Source organism: Triticum dicoccoides, chromosome 6A (assembly GCF_002162155.2).
Source record: "Triticum dicoccoides isolate Atlit2015 ecotype Zavitan chromosome 6A, WEW_v2.0, whole genome shotgun sequence".
NCBI lineage: Eukaryota > Viridiplantae > Streptophyta > Magnoliopsida > Poales > Poaceae > Triticum > Triticum dicoccoides.
In genome coordinates, this window is record NC_041390.1 from 575,300,372 (window position 1) to 575,324,730 (window position 24,359).

General features: G+C 43.6%; 1 protein-coding gene and 1 long non-coding RNA gene across 5 annotated transcripts; both read left to right on the plus strand.

The window, feature by feature from the left end:
* The first annotated feature begins 1,508 nt into the window (after positions 1-1,508).
* On the plus strand, positions 1,509-3,928 carry LOC119314900 (putative mannan endo-1,4-beta-mannosidase 9). Its single transcript, XM_037589587.1, has 4 exons — positions 1,509-1,919; positions 2,652-2,846; positions 3,008-3,336; positions 3,427-3,928. The coding sequence occupies exons 1-4, from the start codon at positions 1,521-1,523 to the stop codon at positions 3,776-3,778; spliced, it is 1,275 nt and encodes a 424-aa protein (XP_037445484.1). The 5' UTR covers positions 1,509-1,520; the 3' UTR covers positions 3,779-3,928.
* Positions 3,929-5,902: 1,974 nt separating this feature from the next.
* LOC119318091 lies at positions 5,903-11,591 on the plus strand. Of its 4 annotated transcripts, XR_005153935.1 has the most exons (7): positions 5,903-6,434; positions 7,803-7,984; positions 8,087-8,177; positions 8,819-8,867; positions 8,980-9,547; positions 10,377-10,460; positions 11,304-11,591. It is a non-coding gene; the product is annotated as an uncharacterized LOC119318091 (long non-coding RNA). The 4 variants fall into 4 exon arrangements; XR_005153936.1 differs by lacking the exon at positions 10,377-10,460 and having other exon boundaries at positions 5,904-6,434; XR_005153934.1 differs by lacking the exon at positions 11,304-11,591 and having other exon boundaries at positions 5,904-6,434; positions 10,377-10,709.
* Positions 11,592-24,359: the final 12,768 nt, after the last annotated feature.

Here is a 24,359-nt window from a genome sequence, read left to right on the forward strand (position 1 = left end):
GGTGTCGTGGACGCCGGGGCCGGAGCGGCACACGGCGGAAGGGGGGACGGTAACGAAGAGTGAACACAGGAGGTGCTTCGCTATTCTTCAAAACACAAAAGGGTACAGATGTCGTGATAGAGTTGCCGATCAGGTCCTCGTCTCACGCCACGATCGTCTTCGATGAGACCCACTTCTCATTCTCCACCACCACCAATGAGCGCTCGCCTGACGACAAGGACAACCTCACGTACTCGCTCCCAGCAATCCCTCGCCGGCCCCGTTCGATCCTTCAATCCATCGTTGCAGCAGATAAAAATGCTGCCATGGCAGCCAAAACCCCACTACCAGCTCTGCCCGAAACAGCTGCCATGGCGGCCGAATCACGGCCCACCACCTCTTTGCCCACTGTGGCCTCTGCTTCCTGTTCCGATGACACACCTCCACCCTTTCCGTCACCGGCCGCCCCTACCCAACACCGTGTAATTCCTATGCACACCATGCACCGGTGGCCAGGCTAGCAAGTTCCTTCCAAACAACAATATATCCAAAACAACTCTGTTGTCGTGCTCCGAGATGTTCATTGGCTAACACCGGTGTTCTTGCTGAAAGCTGACTCAACCTTTGTTATGCAGCGACGCAGCGTATTCACGTAGAAGCTTGCTCTGAAGCAAGCATGCATGTGGATGGATTTGCCAAGAGCTGACGTACGTAGTTTGCCATGCACCGTAGTGCTGGCTTCTGCAGCATCGCTCGGCGCGACAGTAAAGCGGAAGACGGTTATGACGTGTAGGACCGCTGAGTCAGTGAGAGAACCTGTAATTCCGGCTTGGATTTTCTTTTCTCAAGTGCGGCAAACAGGTCTAGGATCGGGGTAGGGTTGATATTGACCGGGATTAGAAAGGTTGGGGTATAGATTTCATGGATTCAAGCGTTGAGGTTCGATTCCGACAAACTCTACGAGTTTAAGGTTTAAAACAGACTTTACTCGGGTGTATTTTGACGAAACATTCTCCCCCGGCCCATGGTGAAGGAGGCCACGATCCGCACCACCACGAACGTAGAGAGTCAAATGGGCAATCTCCACCACGAACGGAGAGAGTCAAATGAGCAATCTCCACCACGAACATCCGTGCATGTCTGGTTCACAGGGCCGCCCGATCCGTTTTGTATCTTTTTTTAAGGGCGAATCCGTTTTGTATCTGTATTAACATCAACATGCAATAAAGCTCCCACATTCCCTAAAAAAAAGCTGATAATAATTATCTCATGCCAGGCATGCCGGCGATATGCTAAGCTCAGCTTAATTACAATTATTTCATGCCGTGAATGCCGTATGCTAAACTAATGCCGTGAATGCCGTATCCCTGCGCCCTGCCCGTCTCGTGTCGCCATGCAGGAGTCCTCGCCTATATAACGCGAGCTAGCACCCGTCTCCATGCACAGCATACCATCCGCAACAAGGATATATTGACCTACAGCTAATCGCTTGTACGAGGTAGCCACAGCGGCTTGGGATTCGCATACACACATAGGTAGGCATGGGCACCAGCAACGCGCGATGGCTGATGGTCGTGTCGTGTCTGGCCGTCATGGCCCTGGCGGCCGGAGCGCGCCGGCCGAGCATCGATGACGACGCTGCGCCCGCCCCGGCACCGGCTCCCATCAAGTGGGGAGTAAAGGCGGAGGTCCGCGGGTTCGCGAGGGCGGACGGGACGCGGTTCACGGTGGGCGGCCGGCCGTTCTACCCGAACGGCTTCAACGCCTACTGGCTCATGTACATGGCGTCGAACCCCGCCGACCGGAGCAAGGTGCTCGACGTGCTGGACCAGGCGTCCCGCCTCGGCGCGACGGTCATCAGGACGTGGGCCTTCAGCGATGGCGGCAGCAACCGTCCGCTGCAGACCACCCCCGGCGTGTACAGCGAGGACGTGTTCGTGGTACGTACTACTGTTAGATAGATGGACTCTCGCTAATCTTGTTAACCAACATATAACAACATGTTGTCAAAAAAATATCCGCATGCTCCTTTTTTCGACGGAATAATCACCACAATGTTTAAATTAAGATATTTCCCTCAAAAAATGTTTAAATTAAGATACATATCCGATGTCAGATTTTTACGTCAAAATCTAACGCCTTCAGGTACGTCGGATCTTGATCCAACGCATGGCAAATACCCTCCTGCAGCGTTTTTGTGTCAATCTTTTATACCACATGACAATTTTCACTTTAGAACATGGAAAATCCCTATACAACAACTAACATGGCAATTTTTTTGTTTCTGCATGACAATTGTGGAGCAGAGCGTTTGTTGGGATTTGCCAAAAATCAGATTTTTAGCATTCCCCTAAATTAAATGGTATTGCTAATTAAACAACATTTTTTGTCTCATCATTGATGTCCATTAAATTTTTTCCATTTCATACCTTTGTGGTAAAAAGTTTCCTAACATATAAGATGGACCTGTTTAATTACATGGACATTAGATGTGGATGTAAATTTATCTGATACGAAACTGCACCAATTCATGATGACAAATACTAACATTAAGATGACATGTTTACATGCTGAGAGAAACATCTTCAAAACATCCGTGGTTTGAAAAAATATCTCGAAAAACATATGTAATTAATCTCTTTCATATACTTTCTCTGACGGTATATATGCAGGGACTAGACTTTGTGATCGCCGAAGCGAAGAAGCGAGGGCTCTACTTGATCCTGAGCCTGGTGAACAACTGGGGTGACTTTGGCGGGAAGAGACAGTATGTGCAGTGGGCCAAAGACCAGGGCCACAACCTGGGCTCCGACGATGACTTCTTCAGGGACGCCCTCACCCAGCAGTTCTACAAGGAGCACGTCAAGGTCCGACCGTCCGTCCTTGAAGGCACTCCCCTAAAATAAACTGATCGCGTGCACTGCATGTTCCACTGCCGTGACGTAAACCTCGATCATGATTAGCATCTTGTGTATGCACCGTATGTATATAGGTCGTATCATTTGTGTGTTTTGTGTGTGTGGAACAGAGGGTGCTGACGAGGATCAACAGCTTCACGGGGGTGGCGTACAAGGACGAGCCCACCATCTTTGCATGGGAGCTGATGAACGAGCCCCGCGTGCCGACCGACCCCTCCGGGAAGACCATGCAGGCCTGGGTGGCGCTCATGTCCTCCTACGTCAAGTCCATCGATGACAAGCACATGGTGGAGGTCGGCCTCGAGGGGTTTTACGGCGAATCCACGCCGGAGCGCAAGCGGTTCAACCCTGGCGGAGACTCCGCCGGCACCGACTTCATCGGGAACAACCGCATCCCCACCGTCGACTTCGCCACCATCCACTACTACCCCGATGTGTGGTAAGCAAACGATAGCCACACCCAAATTTCCTCTCAGCTCTGATAACCGATGGATTTGTGTTGACCGTGCGTGTGGCTTGTGTGTGTCAGGCTGCCGGGTTCGACCGGGGAGCAGCAGGTGGAGTTCTGGAAGAAGTGGATGGCATCGCACATCGAGGACACGGCAAAGGCGCTGCGGAAGCCGCTGGTGGTGGCTGAGTTTGGATGGAACTCCGTCGGCAACGCGGTGACGGCGCGGGACGACTACTTCCGCATGGTGTACGACGCCATCTACGCGTCTGCGAAGAGGGGCGGGCCGTGCGCTGGGGGCCTCTTCTGGCAGGTCTTGGCGCCCGGGATGGAGAGCTGGACCGACCGCTACGCCGTCGTGCTTGAGCGCAGCTCCACCACCGCCGCCATCGTCTCCCAGGAGTACGCTAGGATCGGCAGAATCACGCCGTGAGTCTAGCTTGAGTAGATGCATCCACGGGTGCGTTCCGCCTCGCCCGCGCGTTGGGGGAACAGCCTGCAGGAAGCAAGGACCCACGAGTCGTGTTAGGATAGTTGCAATCGTCTAATTAGGTCAAGATTGCTCACAAATAAGGCTAACATATGTAGTGGCATACCTAGGAATGAGGTCCCCATTATAACATATTAATAAAGATTAAAGGTTTTCTAAAAGGACCCATCTCTTTATCTCTTCTCTACTTATATATATTTATGTGGACCGCAATACTTGGCACACGTGTGCCATATAGCTAAAACTACCACACAACTTTTTCCTTTTTAATTACATGCATGATTGCATTAGGAATCACACTCATTTCATGTGCATTTTTTTCTCTAATTACATGCATGTATTCAAGGACAAAAAAGTTGATGTCATCCGAACTCTCCTATTTCTGAAAATTCAAAATGTTTTGTAGCTCAAACCGTCGGCCTAATACAAAACCTTCTCACAAAAAAGATTTGTCACGACGAGATCTTCGAAACTAGATCACATGTTGGTATGTTTCGACGACTTTTTTCGGGTCAGAAGTTACCGCGCCTCGCCTACATAAGTTACCACGCATGTGGTATGCAACTTACCGTGTTATTTTCACACAAGTTACCGAGGTATGTTTTTCAACATCTTTTTTCTCTTCTTGGTCAAAGTTACCGCGGTGTTTATACGTAAGCTATCGGATATGTGCTCTTACCGTGATATTTTCATATAAGTTCTCGGGGATATGTTTTCCAATATTTTTTCTGCTGTTGGTCTAAGTTCCCGTGGTGTTTGTACGTAAACTATCGGGTATGCGGTTAGTATATTACCGTGCTATTTTCACAAAGAGTTACCTGGGGTATGTTTTTCAGCAAAAAAATTCCCTCGATCATAGTTAGTGCGGCGTTTGTACTAAGTTATCGGATATGCGGTTCATATATCACCTTGCTATTTTCACATAAGTTATCGGGGGTATATTTTTCAACAACTTTTCTTCCCTTGGTCATACCGCGATGTTTGTACGTAAGTTATCGAGTATGTGGTTCTTATATTACCATGTTATTTTCACAAAAGTTATTGAGGGTATGTTTTTCAACAACTTTTTTGCTTTCTTCAAAGTTATTGTGGTGTTTATACGAAAGTTATCAGATCTACGGTTTGTATATTGTCGTGTTATTTTTCACATAAGCTACTGGAGGGTATATTTTTTAATAACTTTTTTCCAACCCGCAAAAGTTACCACAATGTTTGTATATAAGTTATAGGGTCTGTGGTCCGTTATTAACATCAATCTAGGTGGAAATTTTTGCAGAAATATAACATGTTCGTCGCTCAGATTGGTTGTGCAGCCATTTGTAAGTGTTATGGAAGCACACAAAATTGATGATGAGTTAAACTAAAGCAAGATGCAGTGAATTTGTACACAAACATGCAGATATTTTTGCTCCATTTTCTTTCTAACAAAGTCTGCGTACAAAGTGCTAAGTACTAGTACTGACTCTCTCTTCAGCTTCAACGAGAAATGAACCAGACTATATCTACAAGCGCTACTACATAGGTTTAGAGACAAACACATTCATGCACTCAGGCCATAGCTGCTGCAGTTCCAGCTTCACGAGAGACGTCTCTACAGGATCACGGAAAAACTAGCGCTAGTTCTACCGACTAAATGAAGTAATAAACTCCGGCATCACCGCTGCTTATGCCCATCATTTTGTGTCCAATTCTATTGATTAACTGAACTCCAGCATCACGAAAGCAACCATGAACAAGCAAACAACTCCGGTGAGTGACGCGGACGGGTCTAGGATCGCAGCCCAGTTGAGCGAGCACAGCATCAGGGACTTCATCCATCAACCAATCGATTTGATCGGCGCTAGTCTACTATCACTATAAAAGAAAGAAAAAGGCAGATCCAAACAATCACATCCATCCATCATCAAAATCTAACGGCCTTTAATTCTTTTGTGTTTAACAATGCAAACCACGGATCAAGCCACAATCATCGATCGCTAATCTGCCCCGCAGTTAAAAAAGAAAGAAAACCGCCCGCATGACCTCCTTATCCTCCCGCACCACCTCCTCCTCCTCCTGCGCCGTTCGCCTCCCGCAGCCGCGCTCACCGCTGCCTCGCACCGCCGGAGCCACGGGAAGCCGCCGCAGGTCGCCGGGAGCCTGCCCCTGCCGCGGGTCGCCGCCTCCCCAGCCGCGGGAGCCCGCCCCCGCCGCGGGTCGTATCTTCCCCAGCCGCCGGAGCTCGCCACCGCCGTGGGTTGCCGCCTCCCTAGCCGCGGGAGCCGCCCCCGCCGCGGGTCGCCGCCTCCCCAGCCGCCGGAGCCGCCCCGCCGCGCCCTTCGTCGCCACTCCGCCGCAGCTTGGGGGCAATATCGCGGGAGGGGTCGTGCCAGCGGGCGCTCCGTGATGGACGCGAGCATGGGCTGTTGTCACCGCCTGCTGCTCTCCTCCGCTGCACCACGAATGCGAGCTAGGGTCTCCGTCGTCGTTCCTCCATGAAGCCGGGAAAGCCAACACCGCCGCAGACGATGTGGGGCTACCCGCCAGCTCTGGTAGCTTCCAACGAGCATGTGCTGATGTGCCTGCTCCGCAACGGTCATGCCCCGCGCTTGCTGACAAGGTAAGGGTGCTTTGGACCGGGGGCTTGCAGTAGTAGATTGGCCAGAACTACATCCATGACTGCTTTGCGAACACAACTGCCATATGTATTCCGATATGAGGCGACATTTGTTTTGTCTATCTGCCTGATGAGAGATTATTTACACTTTTCTCAATTGGGCTTGTGCATGAATTAGTGGATGCACACGATATGCTTCTAGATGTAAGTTTACATATTGAGTTATTCAGTTGTGTTAGGAAATCAAGCTCTAGGAGATGAGTTAGTGGTTGTTTTTGAGCACTTTATGAATTTAGCTACGATTTTATGATGTTGCAAAAGACAATTGAATTTTATGAAAAACATCTCTGGTATTTTGTTCGAATACAAACTAGATGCTTCGTTCTTGCATACCTTAACCCAACAATGTAAATATAAGTGTGAAGTCCTATTCATTTCTCACTATAGGTTGTGGCGCTGTACATAAGTAATTTTGTCTTTCTTCTTTCTTCTTTGTGAGACGATTTGGAGTTAGGGAATTTTTCTACTCCCTCCATCCCATAGCTTGAAAAATAATCTTATATTGTGGGGTGGAGGGAGTATGAACTAAAATTTTAGTATAGAAGTAATGCTGACTAAGCTGGTGAAATCCTTCGTCTGAGATTCTCTGATTGAATCCCATGATTATATCGCCAGACTTTAGGAGATGAGTTTATTTACATACATGCTTTGAGATTATATCTTTGTATTCACCATCAGTGGCTGGAGCACACATTTCCTTTTGTTTATCAATTATATATTTTCTATCCAAATTCAGGATTCTAATCGCGTTCAGGTTTTAAAATAGTTGCTAGGGAGCATGCTTATAATCTTTGTGCAGACCAGCGAATCAACAACACTTGGTAGTTTTGTGTAAAGAGAAATGTAATAAAGAAGCCAGAATTTTCCTGAAGGTTTCTTAGTTTAAGGAAACAACAAAATTAACCAATCTATTACCTAAGGTGAGCATGAAGACACTTTCATACTATGCCTTAGTAGTATGGAATATGTATGTTCCCTTTTTGAAAGTTTTCTTAAACTAATTAGTGCCCCATTAAATTATTCTCAGTTTTTCAGTTTACATGTTTTTATCAAGTCAAGCAGGATGATATCTCTGTTGTTCTCATGACATTTAGGATGCTTGAAACTTTATTACCTTTTGAGCGAAGAGCCGCCTTTGTTTTCAAACACTACCTGGGCAGAAAATCCGTACCAAGCGTTTGTAGAGAAGCATATGGGAGCTAAGATATGAAAAAAGAGACTTTGTTATTTATTTAGTACTGAAATGCATAACATGGATGCTAGAATCTAATTTTTCGTTGTATATAATATGAACAACGTGATTTTTTCCAGGTCATAAATTGCTTGGAAAAATGCAACATCGATGCTAGAATCCTGACGAGACTATGGCCGGTGATGTAGATTATTTTGTATGCTAATGGTGCCGTGGCGGCTGCATGGCGGAGGGTTGCACGCTCGACTTTGACGTCGCCGTCTTCAACAGGGAGAAGATGTCCCTCGCCGGCCATGACAAGGTCCGCAGTCCGCACCTGCACTCCTTTTCGGCTTTTCCCATTCCTTCTTCCTTTCCAGGAATTGGCTGAAGATGTTTTTTTGTTTTGTGTGTGCCTGTGCAGTATATGGTGGCGGGCGGGCGGACCTCTTCGCACTGCTCCTGGAGGCATCAAGGGTGACAAGCCCTCTATAATGATCGAATCGGGCTCCCAGGTTCAGTCCCATCTTCGCTTTGCTCCCTCATTGCGCAGTTTCTCTCATATCTGTCGAGATTTACTATTATGTCTCTCTACTGCTATTTTACTAAATAGTGTTCTTGGAGCATCAAAGCCAACTGCTTTACTGCATTGAAAAGAAAAATAATTTGATATGTTGAGTTTACCTCAATGAAAACAAAAGGAATTTAATATTGTATACGGTGTTACATGTCACAATATGTTTAGTTCCTGTTAGTTCTGTTTATTTGCATCTTCTGCTTTCAGTCCATGGACACATGCAACATATGCAGAACCACAAAGTAGGTGCAATCTGATGTTCCCTTGGTAGAACCTGATTTGAGAAAATAGTACCCAATGTTCGATGCTTTCCACTCTCTTTTGGTCATTATTTTGTGATTCTGTAAATAAAGGGAAATTGTTTTCGGATCCCCCTTCCCGGCACCGCACTCATCATGCAGTTTAATACAACTTTTGATATATCTTGCATGTTTGAAACTATTATATTGTATATGAATATATGAGAACGGATGTTTGGCTCTCGGCCTCCATGGAGGACTTTTTTGAAGAAAAAAAAATCAAAATTCGTTTTTTTTTCAGTTTCAAAAAAATCTGAAAAAAATCATGACCCCTTTGCAGTGTTTCTTTGGAACACTGGATTCCACTACCACGTGCAATCATTTATTAGGTAATATCTGGACCTGTACACACCCAGATTTCGGGGATTTATAATGCGAGTGATTTATTATGTTACTTGAATTGGTGTATGTAATCTGGTTTTGTTGGGGCTTGGTTTTCAGTTATTCCAACAGGTCATGGACTTTCCACGCGCTCAGACAGCAACATTCTTTATCCAACGGGTTAAGTGATTTTATCCATCTGAATATTGTGTTATCATTTGTTTTAATTCAAGTGATATTACGCATGTAGCTTGCTGGGTATATTTTACAATAGTTACCTTTGGAAATTTCTTAGAGATTATAGATGGGACAGAGACAACATTGCAGATACGTTGCAGCTGGGCACCATGATCATTGCCCCCATATCTCCTTTTTATGTTATGAAGATATACATGTAGGTTTCCTTTTTGGCAATTTTTGGAGATCATAAATGATATTAATATTAGAGAAAAGTATTATGGTTGTACTGCAATTTGCAAGGTTTCTTGTGTCTGTGTGTACAAACAGATCAAATCTTATTGAAGTGACTTTGATTAATTTCCTTTTCAAAGTTATTGTTGGGCCAGCTATTGACCTCTATAAAACATTTATTTTCACTTCTCTTTTGCTCCCAGGAAATCTGGTGCAAGCCCCACTACAGTTTTATATAAAGATGTTGGAGGCACCATCGGAAAGAGACAAGTCTGCGGTAAATTTCTCCCTGATACAGTAATAGTGTTATCTGTAGTCTTAGAAAGAAAATCAACATTTACTGTTATCTGAAATGCATGTTTTCTTAGTGTTTTCTAAGCATTTTCTGGTCATCAATTGACTTATCATCCTATCTTTTTGTAAACCATGGAATTTTTAAAGTTCAAAAAAGCATGTACATCAACTATTTCACTTCACAGTGATAGTTGGATGGAGGGCTTGTGACACAGAAAACCTCTTTTGTGGATCTAACAACAAAAATATGTTTCCAGTATTTCTTTGGATATGGAAACATTTTTGGATCGTCACCTAGAAAATAAATTGGCACAAGCTTACTGAGAGTTGCAGGTCAGCGTGCGCTAAAAATATTTAAATTTAAAAGAATCTTTCTGAGATAGTTTGTGGTTCTTATTTTTCTGGTCATGCTTTTTTGAAAATAACTTTTAGTCATGCTTGCTTTTATACTGCTTGTTGAAAATTCAATTTTACTATTAGAAGATGATAAATCAGATTCATACTGGAGTTCACTTTTCTTGAACAGAAAACAGAAGGATCAGGTTGTACCTGATAGAATATATGCCTATAAAATGAAAAAGGATAATAGGTTCCTAAGTACTAGAGCTGTCATACCATTCCAGGAAGTTAATTCTTGATGTCATTCCAGAAAATAGAAGGATCAATACAATGTTCTCGATGATCATTTTATGTGTCCTTTTAGGTAGCAACGCCAAATAGTAGGGCTTCATCTTAGTACTGATCAATAGGAGCATGTTTGAACTATTGCATAGGTAAAAATAATTTCTTCATGACTTCTCTTATGCTCCCAGTGAATCTTGTCCAAACTCCACATCGCTGTCACTGAACAAAGTTGGAGGTGCAATTGAAAGAGACCAGCCAAATTCTTCTTCTGGGTATTAAAAAGAAAACATGGCTAGAGATTTCATGCCATGTCATTCCATTTATGTTCGCTTGTGTCATTATCATATCTGATTACATGATTGACATCTATTTCATAATTAGCATATACTTCGAGACATGATATGTTTTGCTTTATTTATGGACAACAATATACGTTTACTTATTGTGATCATATAAGTGAACAAACATAGCCAACGGTTAAAGTTCATATCTACTATGTATATATATTTTTCATTCACACATGTCTCACTGCCTTTTAAGCACTTAGAGAGCAGAACTGGAGATTGCTCTCATTAAATGTGAACAAGATTGATGTTCTTTTTTTTTCGCAAAATAGTAAATACTGTGTTCTCTTGATTGTTTTTTGATTTTTCGGCTTACCTGAATCTAAGAAGTCCGACCATCAATTAATGAGAGATTTTTGCTTCTATCATTCGTGGAACCATAGAAATGAAGTACAGACTGCGCCTCAGCCAACACTTCACAATCTTTTTCCCCAAAGCAAACAGTATCATTATTTATATATTCTAAATTAAAATATTTTTGCTTGTGTGCTCAAGTAAAATTTTACTGCTTAAAGGAAAAAGAAACCATTTTATCACTCCTACAGTTCACAGGGAGAGAGAACAAGAAAGAAAACCTTCTACCACAATCTTGTCTTCCTACTTACTTTTACTTACCAAGAAGAAACAACAATAAAGGAATCTTTTAAGAAAATGGATAAAAGATCATTTTCAGTTAGTAATGTACAACTCCCAACTTGTCTCTTTTACTTCTTTTTCTGTGCATGTGCACCCTATTGAATGGTGTTGTACTTGTACATACTGGAATTGCAGGCAAAACAATGTGATGGATGGTCTATAAGATTATCTGGTTGAATTCATCTCCAGGGTAAAAGAAGTCAGGCAATGTGCATGATGTTTGATTGGAAATAATATTGCTTTGAAAATGTACGAATGCTTTCTTGGCATCTGACATTGCAGAATCAAACATTGATGCATACTTTGTAAATTCTCTTGGGGAGAAAAAGTATAATTTGCAAGTTGCAACATTGATCCCAAAATACATGGTGTTCACACATATCTATTTTATGTAGTTTGTGATAAACCAAAATGTTGAGTCTTTGAAAGTACCACCAATGACCTCTATTTATGTGGAGATAAGTTATGAAAAAATTTATGAAAAAATGACATAAAGCAACTTTGAACCTATATGATGTAAGGGCCTGAAAACATTTCGGGCCTATATGATGAATGTTACCTTGGCTGTTTTTTTGTGTGTGTCATCTTATACTACCATCAACAACTATAAGTATACGGTAGTATGAGACATGCACACAAGGTGTATTTGATTGAGAGTGGATGTATCTTTGAAAAGAGCATTAGCAGATACGTGCGTTGCATGTGCAAGTTTACTAGCTACTGCTAGGCCAAATCAGCCGGGAACAACTCCCCTATCCCACCCGACGAAGCAGGAACCCGACTCTGCTGGATCGATTCCCTGCCGCCCATGAAGGGAACCGCCTGGCCGCAGGGGCAGGAGCAAACGGGAACGGGTGAAGAGCTCGTCCTGACTCCGGGGCCATACTTGAGAATTTGGGGGCCCTGTGCAAAATCAAAGTTCAGGCCCCAGTAATTTTAAAAAATACGGTAAGATGTTTTTAAGATATACCATATGCGCAACATACTTTTTCCAAGAACTATGTGTTGCAAAAAAACTATATGTTGCAAAAATGCAAATTTATGAATTAATCTCTTCTAATATGTATTTTAGTTGGAACAAGCAAATTTTCAAATTTATCTGAATTAAAATATTCAAGCACAGTTTATTAAAAAAATCCTCTCTATTCCATTTTCAATAAAATGAAACCACGAAAAAAGACTGCAATCCTTTGGTTGTTGAAGTTCTATTGTAACAAATCAGAAAAAAAATCCACATCAACATGTTTATTTTTTGTTACTAGACATATGTACTAAATTGGAGATTATTTATTTTGTTTACTTTCTAAGAGATGTTATATGTCCAATTTTAATTGTTGCAACTGCTATGGTCCAGTGTACATGTGTATTATGTGTTCATAAATAATGCAAATATGGAATATATTAAAATAGTAGATTTTGAATGAGATATTTTCCTTCATACATAATTTACCTATAATTAGTCTTATATTTTCACAGCAAATGAAATCACTAGTTTTAAATACAGATGGCAGTATTTCGACTGTGTCGTCAAGTGCTCCATCAATGCTGCAATTGGAAAGACCAAAAGAAAATGGGAACCACTAGGGATCAGACTACTGATCCCTAGCGTTCCACCAGACCAGCCCGTGGCTGTTGGATTAGAAGCACACAAGCCGTTAGATCATGTGCGGAAAGGACGCTAGATTTGGGAACGTCCTCCTTTTATTACGGTGCTTCCTGTAACCGCTCCCGTATTAGTAGCCAGTTAATTTGTACGAGCCTCGCTTCTCATAATCAAGTTGCCTATGATGCTTCTGCTTCCATCGTTCAGTCAAGAAAAAAAGCAAGGATGTCTCATCTGATACTAGTAAAATTTCATACTTTTTCATGTCGAAAGAAAATACTTTCTTATTTTCGAAAGAAATATTCTATGATTTTTGGATGCTAGTATTTTTTGTAACTAGATGATGCCCCGCACGTTGTTGCGGGAATGCTTGCAATATTTCAATGAGATTTTGGTTATATGAAACATGAATTCTTGAAACAATAGTTTCTGAAAGTATATAAGAATTAAATATAAGTAGCATAATAAAATGGAATTTTACATGCATGCATGTTGCAGTGGATTTTTAATATGCATAGTTGCATGTTGAGGTGGACTTTTTCTTATGCATGTTGAATGATGAGGTGGCATACTTGCATGTTGAAGAAATATCTTAGTGGGGGCTAGCTATTTAGATATAGAAGATTGCTATGATGTAATGAAAACTTGTAACCAGTGTGACTTTATTTTTGTTTCCAACACACCAAAAATTTGCTTCCACTAACGACACAACTTCTTCTAATGCAATCTAGCAAAAAATTGTGTCAAGGAACCTTGCTTCCATGTAACAAAAATTTGCTTCCGAGGCTTTTTTAACATGGAAAAAAATTTGAGTCCCATATTTTTTTATTATGTTTCCAACTCAAGAAAAGTTTGCTTCCATCCATTACAAAAGTGTTTCCATCATAATACTGATTTGCTTATAACCGAACATATATAAGTTAGTTTTTGTACTTCGTCTGTTCATACAACATGTTTCAGACGTGCCACAACTTCTTGCTTCTTTCAAGTTGCCGATAATACAATGCTTCCTAAGTTCATATTGATATCAAATAAACACTGTTGATTGTTTGTTCTAACAAAACAATGCTTCCAACAGAAATAGTATTTGCTTCCTGTGATATCAGCATTTGCTTCTGTATACAAAGAATGGTCAAGGGGTTTCCTTCATGTCGCCACACTGCCACCATGGTCCACCTTGATGGCGACGGCACATGCGCGAGGGATACTCCAGACGGACCGCGATAAAACATAGGGGCTGTCGTGTAGGTGGCTGCGACGTGGAAATGGCGGCCACGAGCAGCGAAGACGACATTGAGGAGGCACATGCAGTATGGGCTCCCCACGGAGTGCTCTTTGCCGCTGGTGAAGGGTACCATGGATGGTCGTCGATGGGGCACCATGATGAGGAAGATGGACTGTGGTTGCAGAGAAAGGCCGTGGAGACCTTGCGCGCCTGACGTCCTCCAGCATGGTTGAAATGCCACAAACTCTATGCAGCGAAGAAGCACATGTATGAAACATACTATGAATCATTGATATTTGGAAGCATCATATTCATGCAATTCAACATAACATAAGAGGCAGTGGTTACAACCGGAAGATGCCGAACTTGAGAAGCATTATTGTAGTGCCAATTCGTCTACACATAAGAAGCACGTATTATATAGTATATATGAAGCACCGAATCTCCGGTGAAATCACCACACATGTGAGACCTAATGGAAGCATAGAAATCTAAAAGCGAAAATTAACATCCTTGCCGCAAAGGTGCATGTAGGTGCTGAAATTTGTGATAACTATCATCCAGCATAAAAAGAGAATTTTGTGTCCCTACATCAACTTGATCTGGGATAAACCATGTTATCGTCAGACAATGATTTGAGTAAAAAAAAAAGTACGCTCTAGTAGCATGCTATGTTTGCAGCATTGTACGTACATAATGCAAAAAAACTGAACCTAGGGCATGCAGATTGAGGACGCATGCAAATAGTAGGTGAAGTCTACCGCACCTAGTGCCGCCGGTGCCAAGCTGTGCTCGCACACCATGCGGCTGAGCTGTTGCAACCGTGTCCAACTCGGTGCCTACTGCAGCTGCTGGTACTCTAGCCGCCGGGCGATCCTGCCGGCAGCCTGCTGAGGGGAGACGCGCTGGTGAGATGCAATGGTGGCCGCATGGAGGAGTGGGGCGAGTGCATCCGATCTGGGTGGCGATGGCACATAGATCAGGGGCGACGCGATGGAATCGGGAGCTCGACGTGGGTTGGAAGCAGGCCGATTAATTAGGGCCGAGAGATTTGAGAGAGATATACGGGGGTGCTTTGAAGTTTGAACAAAACTTTTCTGAGAGGTAATGACCGCGGGATGGAAAAGGAATGAACGGCCCACGATTGGTCTGAGGTTTTTCTCGTATCAGACGTGTGACTGGGAGCGTTTCCAAAGAAAATACTGGAAAAAACATGCGTTCCCCACGAAGTAATTAATGGAGAGAAGAACAAAAGACCTGACCCGACTCTCAAGGAGTAAATACTCCCTGTAGTGCTCTGTCTTTGTTGGCTAATTTCTTCATTAATTAATGGATACCTGCAGTAAAAAATATTTTGGGGGCCCCATCTTTTAGGGGGCCTGTGCAGTTGCACATCCCGCACATGTGCCCCGTACGGGCCTGCCTGACTCGACGACATCCTATTGGCCGACTCGACCTATGCCATACGAGGGAATAAGGTAACAGGACGGAGGCAGGAGAGCGGCGACGTGCGGACTTACCAGTGCCCCACGGAGGGCTGGACCACAACGACGGACGCCGACGGGGAAGACGGCCGCCGACGCGCGGAGTGGCGAAGGCGCGCAGCGGGAATTGCAGGTTGCCGCGAAGCATGACCTCGAAGATCTCGGGGCACAATGCGGTCGAGCGTATCGGGACGGAGAGGCTGCTCACAGATGTGCGATCTCAAACGAACGGCATTCAGGTCATGTGGCAGTTTTGCAAAGAAAATATTTGGGTTGCCAAATACATATTTCATATATTATTACTTAAAAAACATAAGGTTACATTTCTTTCACTTTCTCTCCACCACTCCTTCATCCAACCTCCCACCCTCCATCGCTTATCCCTGGTTTCCCATCCATAGGACTATTTTTTGGTTCGTATAGACAAGTAAAGATCCATCAATATATTATATTTAGCCAGTTTAAGAAAATACAGAAACATTATTTTAGTCAGTTTAAATATATTATATGTAGTCAGTTTAATTACAAGCAAATACCTATTTTGCCAGTTTAAGAAATGACAGAAAGATTATTTTATTTTGTCCATTTCTTTTGCATCAAGATTTGCCCTGTATAGTCATCTTATTGTTTAAAAAAAATATTTGGTCCCGTGGCAACATACGGGCACATACCTGGTGTATTAAAAAGGTTCACCGGTGGTGGAAAACACTCCGAACATAATTTAATTTTGGGATAAGTATGTTTTTCGTCCCTGAACTCCCACAAGAATTTTAAAATCGTCCCTCAACTTCGAAGCCAGCAAAACTCAGTCCTTCAACTAATCAAACCAGATAATGTTCATCTCTTATAAAGCTTCGGGTTGTTTGAGTAAGACATGAAACCAATTTTGACCACCATGTCAGTTAAGTGACCAGAGGACCCTTGCACCTCTATATGTTCCGCACACTCCGTCCATCCCCTTTTTAACAAAGCCTAAACCTAGAGCGGGCGGCGGCGGCGGTAATTCACTCATCGGTTGCGGGGGACGGCCTAGCACATGTCTATTTTTTCAATACACATATGCATGTTTCTTGTACATGCGCAACGTTTTTTTCTGGTAAAGATTGAACATATTTCAAAATATATACAAAATTTTCAAATACATGTATATGAACATTTTCTTGAATACCCACCACATTTGACATCCCTAAATGATACAAACATATTTATTAGTAAGTGACAATACATAACAAGATAAATCTGAAAATGTTTATTACAAAGGTAGCAACAAAACTTAAAATTGCAACCATTTGCTCATTTATTGATTTATCACGAGACTCTTCAACAAACACCGTGATAAGGTTTCTATCAGTCCTGCAATCCACTATAAACAAATCATGAACATACTGCTGTTGGGGATCGTAGCAGAAATTTAAAATTTTCTACGCATCACCAATATCAATCTATGGAGTAATCTAGCAACGAGGGGAAGGAGAGTGCATCTACATACCCTTGTAGGTCGCTAAGCGGAAGCGTTACAAGAATGCGGATGAAGGAGTCGTACTCGTAGTAATTCAAATCGCGGTTGATTCCGATCTAAGCGCCGAACAACGGCGCCTCCGTATTCAACACACGTGCAGCCCGGTGACGTCTCCTACGCCTTGATCCAGCAAGGGAAGAAGGAGAGGTTGGGGAAGACTCCGTCCAGCAGCAGCACGATGGTGTGGTGGTGGTGGAGGAGCGCGGGACTCCAGCAGGGCTTCTCTAAGCACTACGAGAGACGAGGAGGGAGAGGGGTAGGGCTGTGCCAACAGGGGAAGAACTTCGTGTGTTGGGCTGCCCCTTTGCCTCCACTATATATATAGGGGGAGAGGGAGGGCTGCGCCCCCACCTAGGGTTCCCACCCCAAGGGGTGCGGCAGCCCTAGATCCCATCTAGGGTGTCGGCCACAAGGGGGAGAGGGGGAGGCGCACCTGGGGTGGGCCTTAGGGCCCATCTGCCCTAGGGTTTGCCCCCTTCTCCTCTTGGAGGCGCCTTGGGCCTTGGTGGGAGGCGCCCCAGCCCATCTAGGGGCTGGTCCCTTCCCACTATTGGCCCATGTATGCCTCCAGGGCTGGTGGCCCCACCTGGTGGACCCCCGGGACCCTCCGGTGGTCCCGGTACACTACCGGTGATGCCCGGAACACTTTCGGTGGCCAAAACCATACTTCCTATATATCAATCTTTACCTTCGGACCATTCTGGAACTCCTCGTGACGTCCGGGATCTCATCCGGGACTCCGAACAACATTCGGTAACCGCGTACATACTTTCCCTATAAACCCTAGCGTCATCGAACCTTAAGTGTGTGGACCCTACGGGTTCGGGAGTCATGCAGACATGGCCAAGACAACTCTCCGGTCAATAACCAACAGCGGGATCTGGATACCCATGTTAGCTTCCACATGCTCCACGATGATCTCATCAGATGGACCACGATGTCAAGGATTCAATCAATCCCGTATACAATTCCCTTTGTCTATCGGTACGATACTTGCCCGAGATTCGATCGTTGGTATCCCGATACCTTGTTCAATCTCGTTACCGGCAAGTCTCTTTACTCGTTCTGTAACACATCATCCCGTGATCAACTCCTTGGTCACATTGTGCACATTATGATGATGTCCTACCGAGTGGGCCCAGAGATACCTCTCCGTTACACGGAGTGACAAATCCCAGTCTCGATTCGTGCCAACCCAACAGACACTTTCGGAGATACCCGTAGTGTACCTTTATAGCCACCCAGTTACGTTGAGACGTTTGGCACACCCAAAGCACTCCTATGATATCTGGGAGTTGCACAATCTCATGGTCTAAGGAAATGATACTTGACATTAGAAAAGCTTTAGCATACGAACTACACGATCTTTTGTGCTAGGCTTAGGATTGGGTCTTGTCCATCACATCATTCTCCTAATGATGTGATCCCGTTATCAACGACATCCAATGTCCATGGTTAGGAAACCGTAACCATCTATTGATCAACGAGCTAGTCAACTAGAGGCTTACTAGGGACATGGTGTTGTCTTTGTATCCACACGTGTATCTGGGTTTCCTATCAATACAATTCTAGCATGGATAATAAATGATTATCATGAACAATGAAATATGATATAATAATAACTAATTTATTATTGCCTCCTGGGCATATTTCCAACAGTCTCCCACTTGCACTAGAGTCAATAATCTAGTTCACATCGCCATGTGATTAACACTCACAGGTCACATCGCCATGTGACCAACATCCAAAGAGTTTACTAGAGTCACTAATCTAGTTCACATCACTATGTGATTAATACTCAATGAGTTCTGGGTTTGATCATGTTATGCTTGTGAGAGAGGTTGTAGTCAACGGGTCTTGCCATATTCAGATCCCTATGTATTTCGCAAAACTTTATATCGTAGATGCTGCTACCACGTTCCACTTGGAGCTATTCCAAATTGTTGCTCCATTATACGTATCCGGTATCTCTACTCAGAGCTATCCGGATAGGTGTTAAGCTTGCATCGACGTAACTCTTTACGTCGAACTCTTTATCACCTCCACAACCGAGAAACATTTCCTTATTCCTCTAAGGATAATTTTTGACCGCTATCCGGTGATCCACTCCTAGATCACCTTTGTACCCTCTTGACAGACATGTGGCAAGGCACACATCAGGTGCGGTACTTAGCATGGCATACTGTATAGAGCCTATGACAAAAGCATAGGGGACGACCTTCGTCCTCCCTCTTTCTTCTGCCGTGGTCAAGCTTTGAGTCTTACTCAACTTCACACCTTACAACTCAGGTAAGAACCCCTTCTTTGACTGATCTATTTTGAACTCCTTCAAAAACATGTCAAGGTATGCGTTCTTTGAAAGTACCATCAGGCGTCTTGATATATCTCTATAGATCTTGATGCCCAATATGTAAGCAGCTTTATCCAGGTCTTCCTTTGAAAATCACTCTTCAAACAACCGTTTATGCTTTCCAAAAATTCTACATTATTTCGGATCAACAATATGTCATCCACATATACTTATCAGAAATGTTGTAGTGCTCCAACTCACTTCCTTGTAAATACAAGTTTCCAGCAAACATTGTATAAACCTAAAAGCTTTGATCACTCCATCAAAGTATATATTCCGACTCCGAGATGCTTTCTCTAGTCCATAGAAGGATTGTTGGAGCCAGCATACCTTTTAGCATCCTTAGGATTGACAAAACCTTTTATTGTATCACATACAACTTTTTCTTACGAAAAAATCGTTTTGACATCCATCTGTCAGATTTCATAATCGAAAAATACAGCTAATGCTAACATGATTCCGACGGACTTAAGCATCGCTACGGGTGAGAAATTCTCATCGTAGTCAACTCCTTGAACTTGTGAAAAGACTCTTTCCCACAAGTCGAGCTTCATAGACGGTAACATTACCGCCCACGTCTGTCTTCTTCTTAAAGATCCATTTATCTCAATGGCTCGCCGATCATCGGGCAAGTCCACCAAAGTCCATACTTTGTTCTGATACATGGATCCTATCTCGGATTTCATGGCTTCTAACCATTTGTCGGAATACGGGCCCACCATCGCTTCTCCATAGCTTGTAGGTTCATTGTTGTCCAACAACATGATATCTAAGACAGGATTACCGTACCACTTAGGAGTAGCACATATCCTTGTCGACCTATGAGGTTCGATAGCAACTTGATCCGAAGCTTCATGATCACTATCATTAACTTCCTAGTCAACAGACGTAGGCGCCACAGAAAACATCTTTCTGTGTTGCATCACTCTCTGGTTGAAGTAAAGGTCCGACAACCTCATCAAGTTCTATCTTCCACCCACTCATTCTTTCGACAGAAACTCCTTATCGAGAAAGGACCCGTTCTTAGCGACAAACAATTTGCCCTCGGATCTGAGATAGAAGGTATACCAAAATGTTACCTTTGGGTATCCTATGAAGATGTGTTTGTCCGCTTTGGGTTCGAGCTTCTCCGGCTGAAGCCTTAAGCATCGCAGCCCCAAACATTAAGAAACGACAACTTTGGTTTCTTGCCAAACCAATGTTCATACGACGTCGTCTCAACGGACTTAGATGGTGCCCTATCTAAAGTGAATGCAGCTGTCTCTAACGCATAACCTCAAAATGAAAACGGTAGATCGGCAAGAGACATCATAGATCACACCATACCTCATAGGGTTCGATTACGACGCCCGGACACACCATTACCCTATGGTGTTCCAGGTGGCTTCAACTGTGAAACAATTTCATGTCTTAAGTGTTTGCCAAACTCATAACTCAGAAATTCTCATTGATCAGATCGTAGGAATTTGATCTTCTTGTTATGATGATTCTTAACTTCACTCTGAAATCGCTTGAACTTTTCAAACGTTTCAGACTTGTGCTTCATTAAGTAAATATACCTATATCTACTCAAATTGTCAGTGAAGATGAGAAAATAGCGATATCCACCGCATCCTTCAATTTCTCATTGGATCACACGCATCAGCATGTATGATTTGCAACAAGTCACTTGCCCGTTTCATTGTACCTGAAAATGGGGTCTTAGTCATCCTGCCCATGAGGCATGGCTCGCATGTGTCAAGCGATTAAGTGACTCCAAACATCCATCGACACAGAGTTTCTTCATGCATCTTACGCCAATATGGCCTAAGCGGCAGTGCCACAAGAAAGTGGTACTATCTACATCTTTTAGCGTGAACATGTGTATTACCACGACCGAGATTCACTGAACCATTCACATAGGGTGCATGACCATGAAAGGTATTATTCATGTAAACAGAATAACCATTATTCTCTAACTTAAATGAATAACCGTATTGCAATGAACATGATCTAATCATATTCATGCTCAACGTAGACACTTGATAACATTTGTCTAGGTTCAATACTAATCCCGAAGGCAGATGGAGCGTGCGATGGTGATCTCATCAACTTTGGAAACACTTCCAACACACATCGTCACCTCGCCCTTAGCCAGTCTCCGTTCAGTCCGTAGATTTTGCTTCAAGTTACCAATAATAGTAACTGAACCGGTATCCAATACCCAGGTGCTACCAGGAGTACTAGTGAGGTACACATTAATAACACATATATACTTTGTTGAAGTTGCCAGCCTTCTTATCTACCATGCATTTGGGGTAATTCCGCTACCAGTGACCGTTCCCCTTACAATAGAAGCACTTAGTCTCGGGTTTGGGTTCAACCTTGGGTTCCTTCACTGGAGCGGCAACTGGTTTGCCATCCATGAAGTTTCCCTTCTAGCCCTTGCCCTTCTTGAAACCAGTGGTCTTGTTAAACCATCAACACTTGATGCTCCTTCTTGATTTCTACCTTTTGCGGTCTTAAGCACCGCGAACAGCTCCGGGATTAACTCCATCCCTTGCATGTCATAGTTCATCACGAAGATCTAGTGGCTTAGTGATAGTGACTAGAGAACTCAATCAATCACTATCTTATTCGGAAGTTTAACTCCCACTTGATTTAAGTGATTGTAGCACCCAGACATTCTGAGCACATGCTCACTAGCTGAGCTATTCTCCTCCATCTTGTTGGCAAAAGAACATGTCAGAGGTCTCATACCTCTCAACATGGGCATGAGCCTGAAATCCCAATTTCAGCTCTTGGAACATCTCATATGTCTTATGGCGTTCAAAACGTCATTGGAATCCCGATTCTAAGCCGTAAAGTATGGTGCACTAAACTATTAAGTAGTCATCAGGATGTGTCTGTCGGGTGTTCACAACATCCACAGACGACGTTGTAGGGGTTTGCACATCGAGCGGTGCATCAAAGACGTAAGCCTTCTATGTAGCAGTGAGGACACTCCTCGGACTACGGACCCAGTCCGCATCATTGCTTACAATATCTTTCAACTTGGTCTTTCTCAAGGAATGTATTGAAATAGGGAGCTACAACGTGAGCTATTTATCTACAACATATTTGCAAAGACAATTTAGACTATGTTCATGATAATTAAGTTCATCTAATCAAATTATTTAATGAACTCCCACCTAGATAGACATCCCTCTAGTCATCTAAGTGAAACATGATCCGAGTCAACTAGGCCGTGTCCGATCATCACGTGAGACGGACTAGTCAACATCGGTGAACATCTTCATGTTGATCGTATCTTCTATACGACTCATGCTCGACCTTTTGGTCTTCCGTGTTCCGAGGCCATGTCTGTACATGCTAGGCTCGTCAAGTCAATCTAAGTGTATTGCGTGTGTAAATCTGGCTTACACCCATTGTATTCGAACGCTAGAATCTATCACACCCGATCATCACGTGGTGCTTTGAAACAACAAACCTTCGCAACGGTGCACAGTTAGGGGGAACACTTTCTTGAAATTATTGCGAGGGATCATCTTATTTAAGCTACCATCGTTCTAAGCAAATAAGATGTAAAACATGATAAACATCACATGCAATCAAATAGTGACATGATATGGCCAATATCATTTTGCTCCTTTTGATCTCCATCTTCGGGGCTCCATGATCATCGTTGTCACCGGCATGACACCATGATCTCCATCATCGTGTCTTCTTGAAGTTGTCTCATCATCTATTACTTCTACTACTATGGATAACGCTTTAGCAACAAAGTAAAGTAATTACATGACGTTTATGTTGACACGTAGGTCATAAATAAATTAAGACAACTCCTATGGCTCCTGCCGGTTGTCATACTCATCGACATGCAAGTCGTGATTCCTATTACAAGAACATGATCAATCTCATACATCACATATATCATTCATCACATCCTTTTAGCCATATCACATCACAAGGCATATGCTGCAAAAACAAGTTAGACGTCCTCTAATTGTTGTTGCAAGTTTTTACGTGGCTGCTATAGGTTTCTAGCAAGAATGTTTCTTACCTACGCCAAAACCACAACGTGATATGCCAATTTCTATTTACCCTTCATAAGGACCCTTTTCATCGAATCCGATCCGACTGAAGTGGGAGAGACAGACACCCGCTAGTCACCTTATGCAACTAGTGCATGTCAGTCGGTGGAACCAGTCTCACGTAAGAGTACGTGTAAGGTCGGTCCGGGCCGCTTCATCCCACGATGCCGCCGAATCAAGATAAGACTAGTAACGGCAAGTAAATTGACAAAATCGACGCCCACAACAACTTGTGTTCTACTCATGCATAGAAACTATGCGTAGACCTAGCTCATGATGCCACTGTCGGGGATCGTAGCAGAAATTTAAAATTTTCTACGCATTACCAAGATCAATCTATGGAGTAATCTAGCAACGAGGGGAAGGAGAGTGCATCTACATACCCTTGTAGATCGCTAAGCGGAAGCGTTACAAGAACGCGGATGAAGGAGTCGTACTCGTAGCGATTCAGATCGCGATTGATTCCGATCTAAGCGCCGAACAACGACGCCTCCGCGTTCAACACACGTGCAGCCCGGTGACGTCTCCTACGCCTTGATCCAGCAAGGGGAGAAGGAGAGGTTGGGGAAGACTCCGTCCAGCAGCAGCACGACGGCGTGGTGGTGGTGGAGGAACGCGCACTAGTAGAAAAAGGGTCAAATGTGAAGCACATTAGTGCCGGTTTGAATTTGAGCTGGCACTAATGTGACCATTAGTGCCGGTTCCAACGGCTAGGCGGGCGGGCATCATTAGTACCGGTTTGTGGGTAACCTTTAGTACCGGTTCATGCCACGAACCGGTACTAATGAGGCTGTGTCAGGCTATGGTCAGTCTGGGGCCCCCACGAAGACCTTTAGTACCGGTTCATGCCATGAACCGGTACTAGAGTTTCTTTGTAAGCCGATTTTTAGTCCCACCTCACCAAGAGAGAGGCAGTATGAGCGGTTTATAAGCCGTG